This window comes from Balearica regulorum, chromosome 15 (genome assembly GCF_011004875.1).
Source record: "Balearica regulorum gibbericeps isolate bBalReg1 chromosome 15, bBalReg1.pri, whole genome shotgun sequence".
Classification (NCBI taxonomy): domain Eukaryota; kingdom Metazoa; phylum Chordata; class Aves; order Gruiformes; family Gruidae; genus Balearica; species Balearica regulorum.
The window spans coordinates 6702311-6717280 of NC_046198.1; the positions used below are offsets into that span (position 1 = coordinate 6702311).

Sequence of the window (14970 nt, forward strand, 5' to 3'; positions counted from 1 at the left end):
GTATTGCAGAACTTCATTTTCTCTTGTTCTGGATGGAATACTTTTTAAAAATACGTATTTTTTTAAAAAGTATATTGACATAAATATTTTAGATTTGTTTTCCAAGGTTCTTTCCTGTACTTCCTTTCAGATGCTTACTTGCTGGGTAAAAAAAAGTCAAGGTAGATTCACAGCTGCTAGTGAATATTTTAGTAGTTTGGACTTCTCTCTTTTGTTCACTATGATTAGAAGGCAGAATTTTTATGAGGTTTGGGAAATTGTTCCTGGGGAGTTGGGGGTGTGAGCTTGTATCAATCTGTACAAAGCCATCTGCATTTTCATTACCTCAGTGCAAACCTGAAGCTTGGACTGGAGCAGATATAGAAGTCACTGGCCTGTTTCTAACATTATTTTCTCACACGGTCAAGGCACTCAACCTCATCCTAAATACACAGCTGTTTCTGCAAATGATGAAAAAAACCCCTTACAAGTAAACTACTTATCAGAGCATCTGCAGATCTTGCGTTACAGAGTAGCTATTCTTTTACCACCATACACTTAAATGTTCAATAAACGAATACTTTCTCTGCTTAGCCTGGAAGGTCTTCAACAAAGGACAAAAATAACCAGCTTGTGGTTCTAGTACAGGCAGGAAGAATTTAATTTTACCTATTCACACAAATACTCAACTACTTCTCATCCAATATTGTGTAAATATATCCCAAGCTTAAAGACAAGGTCAGATTGCTAAATGTATCAAGCTTGCTATTACAGTACAAGAATTTGTTTTAACTTTATTTTCATGTACAGTTTCAGAACATATAGAGCATAGAAAATGGTATATTTTAAAGGCATATCAGATAGAAAGAATATCCTAAAATATGTTTGTCCTGTTAAAAATAGTTCAAACTGGTTTGGCATTTGTTTTCTTGGTGTGCAGAACATCCCCATCTGTTCTAAGTAGCATCATGTGTATGCTGCTGTTTGTATGCTGTGGTGTGCACGCTTTTCACGTTCAATTAAAGGGACAGATCTTTTACTGTGGAATTAAGCTATGTCTTCATGTATATAGACATCTTTATTTTAATATTTTCTCTATAAATGACCCGAGCATTATCAAGGCAAGAAACTGAAGAAACATCTCTTCAAGTCAGTGGCATAACAGCTTAACTTACAATTTTACAGGACTGTCTTCTAGGTATAAGATAGTTTTAATCCATATTTGCTTAAGAATTTTCCATACTGTTTCCTGTTTGAATAAAACTAGTGAAATACCTAGCTAATATTCTATCTACTTTCAACCTGAAATGTGCATCTGCTTATTTAAGGCAAATTCTGCTGCATAGCAAAATTCAGGCTTTAATCTGAAATGTATTCAGCAAACTGTAGGAACACTTTTTTTAAAAAGTAGGGTAATAATTCTTGAAATTCAGAGCATTCCCACTAAGAAAAAAACCTGACAAAATACTAGCATCATGCTAGACTGGTGAGAATACATTTTGCTCAGACCAATTTGGGGTTTTTTCTGTTATTATTACTTTTCATGTGTTGTCCTGCTTCCTGGTCTAATTTCTTAACAATCTTGTTGGGCTTTCTTTGCTCCCAAAAGACAAGTAGTACATGCCAAAGCATTTTAGGATGTTCAGGTTATGAAGATGGAACTATACGACCTATTACTCATGTTGGAGACAGTTCCTATACAGTTGTGCACCTGAACTTTTACTTTGTAAGAAATCAAGGATGAATTATCTGACGGATCAGACTGTCAGCTGATGTATAATGCAGTAACTACCAACTCTAGTAGAGCTACACCACTTTGTAGTAATCAATTTGTTCTACATTAAGTGTAAAACCTCATTCAAAACCTATTTACTTTTTTATTGCCTGTGTATTGGGCTGGCTGTAGTGAATATACTGAAATAAATACATGGTTAGTGCTTTTACAAAGTCAAATCTATATTTAAGCATCAAAGCTGTGACTAACCAGAAAAAGTCACTTCATTCATTTTCCACACTGATTTCCCAACTCCAAAATCACCATCAGCCAAAGCCAGTATTACACTGATGAGCAGTTAAGCCTGGTCTTAGAGTACAGATTTATCTCACAAAATTATTGAAAAATAAAAATCACCAAGTCATTTTATCTTGAAAAACTATCCTGGAATTCATAAGTATAGTAATTGCACTCTGATTTATCTAGTAGGAGTGTTTAGTTCAAGTAAAATCCACAAAGGAATTTAGAATTAATTTTTTAAAGGCCGATTTCCTAATGGGCAGACTCAGGGAAGGCTTTTGTAAATGATGTATTAGCCATGAAGTCACCATATATTAAAAGCCCGGTGTAATAAACATGTTGAGTTTAGCTGTAAAAACCTAAATTTGGCATAGTTTGATCACTAATTTGCTTAAAAGTTTGCAAATGTAGGCAAGGTAATGCTTTTTTTTCTCCCCTCTTCTTCCCTCCAGAAAGACTATGCACAATGCAAAAATAAAGGGATATAGGACCTGAATGGGGTATTTCTTACTGCTCAGACTATTCTGGTCACAAACTGTGCAGTGAATTTGCTGGTAAATTCTCCCGCCAAAGGCTCTGTATGCTTAAATCACATGTGAAAGAGAATCAAGACAATCATTTGCTGGAATACAAAAAGGAGTTGTTACTTTTGCAAAGCAAGTGGTTTTAATAAAAGCTTGATGACACTTACTGCACATTATAAATAGCAGAACACCGGTCCTCTGCCAGAACAGACACCCTGAGTGCAGCTTTGGGCTTTTAGAATTGTTTGCTTTTTCACTGTGATCTGGGCCTCATTTTTTACTCCCCCTATATTTATCCCATCCCAAAGGGAAACATCTGGTCCAGGAAATACAGTTGGCATATTGCTTACAAATTAATTTGCAGGGGCTTTATTTGTAATCTACTAGAGGCCAGGAACAAACTGTTAATGTCTAGTAAAGGGAAAACCATTTATGATGATGAAATACATAAAAGAAACAACTTGGCTCTGTCCTGCTCAGACCCCTGACCTGTAGGTGCCAGACATTCCATTAAACCTGCCTTTTTTTTAAATTCTGTTTCATATCAAGAACACAGTACATTTTTAGAGAAACAATACCTTTACTACAAAACCATGTAAATGATTATATACAAAATGGTTACTGGAATTTGGTTTTGTACTGTAGTGACAGAAATAACTAGCTGCTGACACTTATTTACGCTTCCTTAATATTAGGTACATAACACCACTGATCAGAGTAAAGGCAAATGCAATCCAGGCTAAGACGAAGGAATAGCCATAGTGGCCTTCAGAAACTTCAATGCTATATGCATTGCTCTTGTGTAGTTCTTCATGCTTATCTGTATAAATGGAAGCTGCAATCATAACACACAGACCTGGAGGAGGAAGAAAATAGTAAAGTTTAGCATCTTAAAATATCATCAACATGCACAACAACTATTCGCTGTCTCTCTTCTGTCAGCTGCTTCCACCAATGTCCTTTTTTTGCAGACACTCATTTTCCACCCTCAAACTAAACTGGGAGTATTTCAGGACACGTTTTCAGTTTCTTTGGCATGGATTAAATTTGAAGTGTTGTTGTGTATTTATGTCATTTGCAATGAACACAAAATAATTCTAAACATCTGGATAGTTTTAAAGACTAACAAAAAATTAAGGAAGTACCTGCCTGTAACACAGAGTTATTGAATACTGTTCAAGCAGTTCAGAATCTCACAGTCTCCCTTCAAAATATAAATTACTTTATTCTGAGCAGTGATGTCATCCATGTTTTAACTGCCTAAATAGTACAGAATGGAGCAGTTCACTGTTTAAACAAATATGAAGGATAAGCTGTGACCTCAAGAGCCCTACAAATTTCTCATGCAGCTCATTCTTTTTGAAACTTTTTTCCCACTGCCTTTCCTACTTTCATGTAAACATCATTAAAGTCACAAGTATTGAAAAATCACTCACATGACAGGAGCTGGATAATAGAGGTTAACACAAATCTTTCTCCTTGCTTTAGACGGAAGAGTTGAAGAATGAAAACCAGAAATGCCACACAACAGAAAATAGTAGATAGGATCATGGTGGCCTGAACAGCCTGAATTGATTGATACTCTAAAAAAAAAAAAAAAAAAAAAAAAAAAAAGCAGCCTTGATTAAAAATACAGTTTCTTTGCCTGCTCCTGCAACGAGTAGAGGAGCAGAGCTATGTTTTGTAAGGAGGAGTTCAGCAGATACAGCAAACCAGTTGTGCATACATTGCCTAGGGTGGTTCTTCTCTGCTTCCTTGATATTAATACAGCCAGTCGTTTAAGGACTTTTAAAAGCTTTTCATAAAACTGAACAGAAATACTGAACAGACTATTTCTCCCACAGCACATCCTTTGCTACCATCTATGTCCTAAAAGCGCAGTGAAAGTGCCAGGTGTCCCAAATGGCTTACAAATGCAGACCCGAGCTTCTCACCAGAGCCGGAGACAGCTCTAGCCCATACGATGTAACCAGACAGGATATCCACACTGGGCACAGAAGATTCCTTTGATTCAGGTTTTCCATCCTGTCAATTACTTCCCTGTAACTTCCCTGTAACTAGGAGCTAAAGTAACTAATAAATTTGCAGCTACATGTAGCTGCTGTGTGTAACTTTCCTGCAATGATATGGCCAAGTTAAGCTACTTAGGTAAGAAAGATCCTCATAGCACCTCTCTTCTAGCATAGCTACACTGCAGTTAGTAGGTCTGTGAACAGCAGACATACCTCAGCTACTCGTAATCTAGCTAGTTCGGGTACCTAATTTCAATGAGTGCATAGTAACACAAGCATCAAATGCAAATTCATTAAATTTGTGTTAGCTTTGATATGCCTGCGCATAATGGATCATCTCACTACAGCATAGATAGGCTCTAAACCAATTTGTTGCTTGGAAAGCAAAGTTACTTTATGGGTACATGGCTCTTCAAATCACTTACCTCTTTAAAACACACAAAGATTGAAAGTATAGAAATAAAGTAAATGTAACTTTTGAGATTTTTTTCAATTTTTGTAAAGCAGGATGTTAGGCTGTGCTGTACATTAAGTCCTCTTTGTTAAAACTGCAGCTTGTGTTCTGACTTTTTTCCACTTTTTCCCCCATCCCTGTATGCAGCCAGTATTTTTAGGTTCTTCTTTGGAAGTTAAAGTTCAATTCTGAGGCAAACTCTATCACCTCAGCCATCACTTTCAGATGACTTCACTGTTTTTACCTGATCTAATTTTTTAAGAACTCTTTGGCACTCACAGTTAGTTGTATGTGTTTACTCTTGCACTGGGCTTTCAAGTGTACCTGACAGTTCCCTCTGTTTTCCTCATACAGAAACTGCTGGAACAGTTTGCTTTTCCAAAATGAAAAGCCAGTATTAAAGTTTTTAGAAGACTTGAGTAGTTCAAGCAGCTTTTTGAACTAATATATTATTGCACCTGCAAATTTTGTAGCAATTTCACCAGATCTCTTGCTAAAGGAACTGAGACATAGGCATGGAGAGACACTCACCTCCGAATTGATCAGTGATAGCCATACAGGTGGTAGTATTTGTGGCACACATTCTCCAGACATCTGTAGAAAAATTATCTCCTACCCACCAGGCCTGCAAAATAAATATAAAGGGCTCTTACAGGAAAAAAAACCAACACCAAAACCACAAAATTCCTTACTTCTCCAAGTGTCTCCTGATGAGATACATCAGCTGGAACAAATTTCTGTTCAGTTTTGATAATCAGAGAATCATAGAATCATTTTGGTTGGAAAAGACCTTTAAGATCATCAAGTCCAACCGTCAACCTAGCGCTGTTAACCATTCTAAATGTAACTAATTAACCATTAATAATAATTAACTGTAAACTAATTAACAATTCAAGCTAAATTTGATATCTGATGGCATTTTGGAATAAAGGGTATATCATTATTCACATGCCATTTTCATTTTAGACCTGTGTAAAGTAGCAAAGGGAACAGATGGCAATCTCAAACATCCCAAAGCACAAGGGATTTTCCACTGTTCAGGCAGAAATTTTGGATAGTCAGTGGTTGCTCACTCCTTAAGATACCTAGACATGATCTGCTTTGTTCATCCAGACACTATTTAGGATGCACAACTCTTTAAAGGCACAGGATTTTTTAATTCGCAGGAAATAGCAGGGTATACGTCTACGAAACAGAAGCTGTTTAGAAGTTTTCTGGTTCCTGACTCTGAATTGAATTTATCTCAACTTAATATAGCTGTGCTGTCACTGCATAAATGCAGTATGTACACTATGGCATCTGACTGGAAGTGGCTAGTGACAAATTAAGATCCTCTTGTGGTATTTCTATTTTAATATTTTAACTTTTAACATAAAATAGTACTACAGTGACTGAACAGATTTTTACAGTAGCCTGGGAAATGCTACAAGTGGCATTTCCTCAGGAAACCCATTCCCATTCTGATAGCTACCCAGGCCTTTGTTCTGACTACAGTCGGAAAAATGTGACTTTTAAATATGACTCCTGGTAGCATCTGCTGCTTAAACAGACATTCCAGAAACCTCACAGCTTACTGTGCAGCTTTGCAAACAATACTGCAGTAAAAACTATAATATATTATGATAGTAGGCATATGTGTAACACTGCGTTTTAAGAAAAAGCATTACTTTCTCAGGATGCCATTAATTTGGATTTTGCAGTCCAAGTTCAATATATTATTTTTCAGCTCTGAGCACTATATAATCCTTTCAACAGTTATTTTCATGACTATAAAAAGCCTCTGAAGAATGTAAAGTCCGATAGAAAGTGGTTACACAGTTTAAGTTCGGAATTGTTTAAAAGTAGCTAATGACACAAAGCAGAGTGCATAGGGGTTTATTTCTGTCATTTGATTTGTATGTAGCGGATCTGAACTAAGGATACGTTACTTTGTCCACTGTCCTAGCTTTCTAAATATTCAAAGGAGCAGGGTAAGACAACCTGCTTTAGTACTCAATTTAGTGACCTACTTCAATGGAACAAATCAACCAGCTGAATGAAAGATAACATCTGAGTTTGTACAATTTTGCAATAAAAAGTTGTGGGTAACACATTGTTTCACTTGGAGCATGGTCTTGGAAAAGACTGGGATTCAAACCAGCTTCACTGAGTACAGTAAAGTATTTTCAGTAGATAATTTTTTTAATCCTAACAGTCTGTACGTACACTGAACCTCGTAGAGAAAGAAAGACTCCAGTGCACAGTTAAGAGTACCAACCAGGATAGCAGGCTATTATGGAAAGAGGGAAATTCAATTAAGAGCTAGATGTAAATTCCAGAAGGTAATTCTGGTCACAACAATAAAAAGGAAATTTGAAAAGAATGCAACATAAATTGGTCTAAAACTTTGTGCTGAAACTGCTTAACTGAATGGCAACAGATAAATTCATGGCGTCTTTCATGATTTAATTGGGCATCTTGGACAACCACTTCTGAGGCAAAGCACACCTTGACTGAAATTGTCCCCATACATTAATCATGAGCTCTCTGACTTGATGTACTTGACACAAAAGGGCGATAAATTTTTTTCCTCCCCTTTCCCTCATATCTAGCTGAACCAAGTCCCATAGCTCCACGCTGCTAGCGTGGTAATATCTGTAAATATACTCCCTGGCCAAGTATTGCACAGGGGAGAAGATGAGCTGCACAACACGGCCTTATAATATGATGCCATACAAATGTGTGGCATCTACTTGTATAGTCTTATCCAAGGATACCAGCAACAGGCATATTCAAGGCATTTTTGTTACAAAAAGGTATAAGCAGACCAGTGTGCCTTACAAAATTACGTGCTTTTAATAAGTTGAAGAGAACTAGAGAAGAATAATTTAATTTTTATGAAGCAAAGAAACACCTGTGTGTTTGAGAGAAAAAGAGAAAAAACGACACTTACATTGTCAATAGTTGAGATGAACAGCAGTGCTGCTGAGGTTATGTGAAACACAATAATGAAAGCCAGAAGAATCAACATCCTTGATCTGTGGAGGCTTTAGTCTGAGATAAATCTGTTAAAAATAAGAACATATATAAGCAGTCTTTAAAAGCTGTCAACTGATCACACTATCATTACACTATTTCACTGTGGCTATGAGTAGTCACGGTCAGCGTGAGCGGGTCTCAGAGTGAGGCGCTCTTAGAGTCAGGAACATCGTATGCAGTTTGAGTCCACAGCACACATTCTTACTCCAAAGATAAAAGACTTCACTTAATCAGACTTTACATCGGCATAACAGCTTTCTGTTTGTTACATGTGATACGTAACTAGCATCACTGGCGTTAAAATGAATCACAACTTGAAACGAAGCCAAGAGGTGCATTTTGCAACCTGCCAGTGGGATGGCTGCAGTGAGTAAACACACAGAAGTTTCTTTCTGTGTGCTTCTCCAGCAAGGATGACTTTTAGAGAAGTACTTTTCAAATTACAGCCTTATTTGCATGTGATGCTAGAATTTCCACTGGCTAGGGTAATGACTTGTTTCAACCATGCTTTCAAAGTAGGAAGGAACACAGATTTTAAAAGGATGCTTGTAGAACAAAATTAAGTGCATCAAGAACTACCTCCTAGATTTAGTAACAGCTATGTTGTACTTTAGGTGTCATATAGGTTGTCCTTTGTTCATATAGTTGCAAGTGCTATCCATTGATTAATGACTTAAGGCTACCATTTTCTCCAATCTATTGGGTTGAATAAACCCATTAGACATGTAATAATCCAATTAGTTATTTGTGTTCGGTCACTTAATGGTCTCTCTAGTCTACCTATTATCTTCATACCTTATCTAACCCATTTATTTCACATCTCAAATGGAAAAAAAAAAACCAACCTCATGTACAAAGGAATCATAAACTTTAATTGAACTGGAATCCCCAGGAAACCTGTGGGCACATAGCAAATAGGTTAGGGAAAACTACTGTTACTAAAACATAGAAATGTACAATTGCTTGGTATATCTATTATCATTTTCTTCTTGTTGTGTAAAAATGCTTGCCAATTAATATATGTTATATTCTATAAGGAATCTCCAGTCTTGCGGATATTTTCATTCTCCACTTCCTTTGCTTTGGACACATTCTCTTATGTCAAATGATCCCATTCACATAACACATAAAACATCCAGAAGAAAAGGCAGTTATGATATTTTTTTAAGACTTCCATGGTTTTTTTCATGTCTAACCCTTTTTCCCCTACTGCCATTTACTAGAATCACCAACCACACGGAGAATAGAATTTAACCAAATAAAAGGACTACTTTGACAACATTTTTAAAGCAGCTCCACTGGCATTCTCATCAGGCCAAAATACAACTACTCTGCAAAACTTTACCAAAAAGATAACAGACAGCATATAAACACACTGAATAGAGACTAGAAGTTCCAGACTAATCCTTTTTATCTACAGCACAGCATAGCATTTCACTGCAGTACAGCCTTACAAGAAGCACAAAGCCAAACAGTACTAAAGTGCTCTTGAGAAAATAAACATTTATCGGAGAACCTTATATCTGTATCTAATTGGAATGACTGTACGGGAAAGCTAAGTCAGATCCTAAAATAAGGAAAGCAACAACTCAAGTTTTTATTCCCTCCCGTTTTCTCACTGTTTAAACTTTGCCTTCTCGGCCACAACAAAGAACAGAAGCGGTAACTTCCTCCAAAGAGCCGATTCGGCTGTATGACTCAAGATCCTCTGAATCTAGTTCTGCTTCTAGAAATGTCATTCATGGCTCTCTATCGAGCCTTTCTTCAGTGAACGGAAGGAAGACGGAAAATAAGATATTTTGTGGTTTTGGATAATGCCACATCAAAATATTTTCATTGTCAGATGTACCAGTTTTCATACAGCACCCTCTTGTCTTGTGGTTAGGTTTTTTTCTGAGTTTCATTTGTTGCACAGATGGTATCTAAGCAGACAATAATGCAACAGTCATCTGCCATATAAGGAGAGAGAATCAAATTGTACTCGGTATTATTCTAAGAATAACAATACAATTTCATCTTATTACATGAAGCATCATAAAGTAAGAGAGACAGAAAAATGTAACCTAATTAAAACCAATCTTGCAAAATCAAGACTTGCCAGCACAGAAAGATCCCCTTAATCTTCAATCAAGTGAATGTTTCTGGTTTACTGCTCTCAGCCATAAACAGAAGTGTTTCAAAAAGCATGGATAAACATGTATGGGTGATGAGAAGATATTTTATGTTTTACACAAATAAAGCCAAGATTGAATGAAAGAGCTTTTTGTTTTGTCTTTACCAAAAAAATAAAGGACAGTAAGAATAGTTTGATGCTTCTGTTCTGAAGCACCTTTGTAACAGCCATTTTTAGATACTTCTGATTTGCTGGCAATGGCTCCTTTCGTGAGCTGCTACAACTTCTGTGCACACAGTGCTACAACAACTATACACAGACACGGGAATTAAATACACTCAGGGAAAGGAAGGAGACAGACCAATTCCAAGTAATTAATACCAGGAAAAGACAACAACTTGTTAGCCCATCTGTCATGTCTGAACAGGAATCCCAGAAGTGCACAGAAAGATCTGTGGACTTCAATCACTCCTAGAAACTTTCTCTTCCCACAGAGACCACAAAGGAGTGTCTCTGGTTCATCACAGCCTGTGCAAGGAGTTATGAGGGGAGGAGGGTCTTCCAGCTAAACTCTAAGTAACCTGCGTGCAGGAAGCAAAGAGCAGCTCCCTTCTTCTAAGATGCAGCCAGCAATGACACAGAAGCTCCTACAGCATCTGCATCCCTCTCAAGGTGGAAATTCTGGACTTCATCGGGGGGACTATTAGCAATCAGTCCTGCTCCACTCCAGACAATGCTGGAATTTAAAAGTTTATTTTGGAGACTCAAGATTCTTCCACTCCCTCAACAAGAAGCTCTTCCTTCCCTGATCCTCTGAGGACAGCCTGCCTGGGTACCTCTCCTAGCAGCAGACAGCTCCCTTCCTCTCTCTATGAGCAAGGGAAGGACATAGTTATGTTTTCCCATGGAGAACTTCTGAGAAGACCATTTGCATTAACATTCAGAATTCTTACTTTAATAATTTATTACTAACCAAACACTTTGGTAACATCCTATTCTGCATACTAGCTGTAGTCCTCTTTGTTTCTTATTCACCGTTAACTGTTTCTCAAGGGTTCTCTTCAGGTTCACAATTCTTCCTGGCTCTTTTAGCAGCAGCTGAAACCCCTGCGGAAGTGTGCCAAAGCAACAGCATGCCACCTGGCAGTGGCTTTTGCCTGGATCTTTCAAAATGGAGGGTACCTGCAAGAACAAATAAGCTAGCACTACTGTTTAACCTGCCTGAACTAATTCTGCTCAACAGAACCACCAGCAATTTGCATTACATGAAAATCCTGTAATCTCTTACATTTAACTTATGCAGCCACAAGAAAATATTGCTTAAAAGAGGTTGTTAGTAAGAACAGAAAATACATTTGTGATTTATTTTTAAATCACCTAAATTTGGGACTCTAGTACTTTGTACTATTGCACTGAACAGAAATCTGCAAACAACTATATTAAGAAATGATCAGACTTTTGAAGTAAAACTTTGGCATCGATGTGTGATGTGATGCGATAGGGGACTCTGTTGTATTTTTTTCCGTTGCTGTTTCGCAGCTTTAGAAACACTGCCCTATTATCAGTGCTAAGACATGCTGCTATGAAAAGGTTTCATGCTCTTACGCAAGTCTTGCTCTTAAATGAACCATTGCTCAACTCTTCTGATTTAGTCTCTTGATTGTAGGTAAGAATATTTGTATTGATCAAAAAAAGCTTCCTGGGCAGAGCCATTTTTTACTTTCCATCATTTGAAGTACTATGCACTATGCTCTCAAGTCAAGGTGTTTAGAATTTTTAAAAACACTGCCTTTAGGCATGGATGAAGACTGGGATGATGCAACAGATATTGTTCATCATTCCCGAAAGTAGTTTGAATTCTTTTAATAGATTTTACACACACACACACACACACAAGCTTTTTGGACACATTATAGTTATCTTTTAATAGAGATGATGGAGCCACTCTTCTTAGAAGTACATGATGAAAAGACTAGAGGCAACAGTCACAAGTTACAACAAGGAATATTCCAATTGTGAAAAATGTATTAATTATATTCAGTGAACGTGATTAAACACTTGGACAGGGCCCAAGACATTGTGGGATCTCCATTCTTGGATACCTTCATAACTTGACTGAAGCAAGGCCCAGAGCATCCTGAACTAACTCCCTGCTTGGAGCAGGAGTCTGCACTAGAGACCTCCAGAGGCCCCTTCCAGCTCTGCTCTCCTGTCAATCCGTAGCTACTTCAGGAACCTCCCTGTACTAATGTCCAGCAAAGCTCTGACAAAAGAGAGCATAAAATTTGACTTAGCTCATCACATGTGACATTAAAAACAGATTTTGGGGTTATAATAAGAATGACATTGGATGCTAAAATGAATTCTGCAATTGCAAGCCTCACCGTTTAATAGCACTTTACAAAGCAAGGCAGAAATGTACAGCTCAGTTAGAAGTGCAGACTGCCACTGAATCCAGAAAGAGTAAGTTATGAGGATCCTACTGAACACATCCAGATTTGCTGTGGTAATAAGGTTTCCCACAAATGCTGTTAAGTTGCAGGACACTTACACAAAACACATTGAAAACAGAAGGCCAGTTATATTAACAACAAAGATTTTTTCAATTGCTGCAGAACTGTTTCTGGGTAATACTCCAGCGCTACCTTATTTTGCACAGGGAGGATAAATGCAGCAGTCACACTTGTCTTTAATCTTTTCAGCAATACAGACTGTTGGAAGCAGTAATTTGCACTTTCGTTACAAGAGGTGGCTAAGAAGGGCCTCTGCTATAATCTTCTAGACATGCAGAGGCAAGTACCTTTTCATAAGATAAAACAGTACAACAATCACAGAACTGCACAGTAAAAAAAAATTTAAAAAAAAAATTATCCAGTCCAGGGTTCCCAACATTTCTGTATTGTAGTAAGCAAACGTTACAAAACTGGATTGCCTCCCTATGTCAAACTCCACACCTTCCCACAAAAAAAAGCCTTGGTTTATCTTTAAGATAAAGTTTATCTTTAATGTCCAGCAGTACAGAGAAATGTGCCTATTTGAATTTTCTCTACTGTTTAGTACAGCAAGCAAGCGAAAAGGAAAATTCTGTATTTGACAGTTCTCAGCAGAAGGTTTATCACTACTTTCCAGTTCAGATGTCATCTCCACAACCCATGCTTTCATTTCTTCCCATGCGGTTACATTCTGCTGCCAGGCCATTTCTCATGCTTGTGCATACTTGATTCTTGCAACCAGAGAAACATGTACATAGTACAGTATGTTTATCCTGTGATCATTTGCATTGAGAAGGCTAAAGCTTATCCTACAACATTTTCTGCTGCCCTCACTTCCCAAGATCAAGTCAGTTTTCTGTATCATCTTCACCTAAGTCAATGTATGAAGAAAATCTTGACACAGACAATCCTGGTCTATACTCCTAGAAACACAGCGAAACCACTGCAGAACAGCTCCTGCTCGGTACAGACCAAGGCTGGAGGCATGCACGCTGCTCGTCACCCACATTTAGTGTGCTGAAAAGACACGCCCAAAAGAAGGGGTAGAGGATCCTGTTGAACAAGTTACTGTACCTGCACCTTTCTGCACTGAGATTTTTCATTGCAACTAGAACAGCAGGTCTTTGGGCCATCAATAAGCATTCGATTCAGCTGAACTTTCTTGAGGTCACTGGTGTAAAACTGAATCAAAGCAAGCCTTCTTAATTATCAATTCTTCTGCCCTTCAGTGCTATAATTAAGTCTGTATATGTGAAGTTAGAAGAAAAAGCTTGTATATTGGTGGCATGAGAAGTCTGTCATCTTGTGACGCATCATAAGATGTTGGATTTACATGATAAACACTTCGTTTTGCTCAGTGTTCTTGTGTCACATCTCATGGTGTCTCATGACAGAGAACTCGGGAGTTGGCTCATGTTTTGCCTGTACCATTGTCTCTAAACTTGCACAAAATTTCCTGGTTTATAAGGAACAGAGTGATACTGTTAACTTTTTTTTTTTTTTCCTTTGTTTTCTTTCTTTTACCAAATATGAAAGGTTGTGTTCTTCTTGCGTGATCCTCAGAACTGGAACAAAAAGTGAAGTTCAGATAGCAGAGTTTCTCCCAAAGTAGCAAAAGCTTTGGGATTTCAACAACCCTCTAATGCCTAAATATCAAACAACATAAAGGACAAGAAAATCAGGAAATTTAACATCAAAGGAGTAATTATACCAGTTGAAACAACTTACTCCAATTTCATTATTCCTTCTGCAAGAGTTAATTTAACCGTTGGGAACACCAACATTACAAGATATAATTTACTGAGTGTTATTCCTTAAGACAAGGCAGATATAATATCCAAACTCTTATACTTTCTTTCTATACTTTGCCCTTTCACTGTTCTCCAAGCTGACTATTGCTCTGACCCCATTCACAGTCTGTGGTATCCATACATTAATCCATCACTTGAGTAATTTCCGTTGGATCACTGGATCACCCGTCTGTCGGGTTTTGTTGCCACAGAGTTCACCTGGCCACGTGCCCGAGCGGGAAGGCCGGCCTGACACAGGTGTCAGCACAGCCACCCTTCCTCACTATCCTCAGAGTTTCTGCGCTCTGCTGTGTCTTGGCGTGCATGTACCCCAGCTGCGGCACATGTGGAACCTTTCCACATCTCCATATCAGCTACAGAAGAATCCTTCTATCATGCAAGGAGAAGTCTGGAAAGGATAAGCACAGTCTTGTACCGTTCTTTCTCTCTAATTTCTTCCTGTGCCACCAATGCGTATCAGAAAAGAAAATACAACTAAAGCAATCCAGTTCTATTTTAGATGATGACTTGGGAGCCTTACTTTAAGGAACCAACCTTTAAACATTTCATAGGA

At 37.8% G+C, this 14970-nt stretch overlaps 1 protein-coding gene across 2 annotated transcripts in view; it reads right to left on the reverse strand.

Moving 5' to 3' along the window:
* Nucleotides 1-610: 610 nt before the first annotated feature.
* EMP2 (epithelial membrane protein 2) overlaps nucleotides 611-14970 on the reverse strand; it is a 30743-nt gene continuing 16383 nt past the window's right edge. For both annotated transcript variants that reach the window (XM_075767728.1, XM_075767726.1), the window contains exons 2-5: nucleotides 7916-8027; nucleotides 5515-5608; nucleotides 3954-4100; nucleotides 611-3373 (exon numbers count right to left, since the gene is read on the reverse strand). In XM_075767728.1, coding sequence (XP_075623843.1) covers nucleotides 3189-3373; nucleotides 3954-4100; nucleotides 5515-5608; nucleotides 7916-7993 — 504 coding nt within the window. In that variant the 5' untranslated portion in view covers nucleotides 7994-8027 and the 3' untranslated portion in view covers nucleotides 611-3188. The remainder of the gene's footprint in view (nucleotides 3374-3953; nucleotides 4101-5514; nucleotides 5609-7915; nucleotides 8028-14970) is intronic.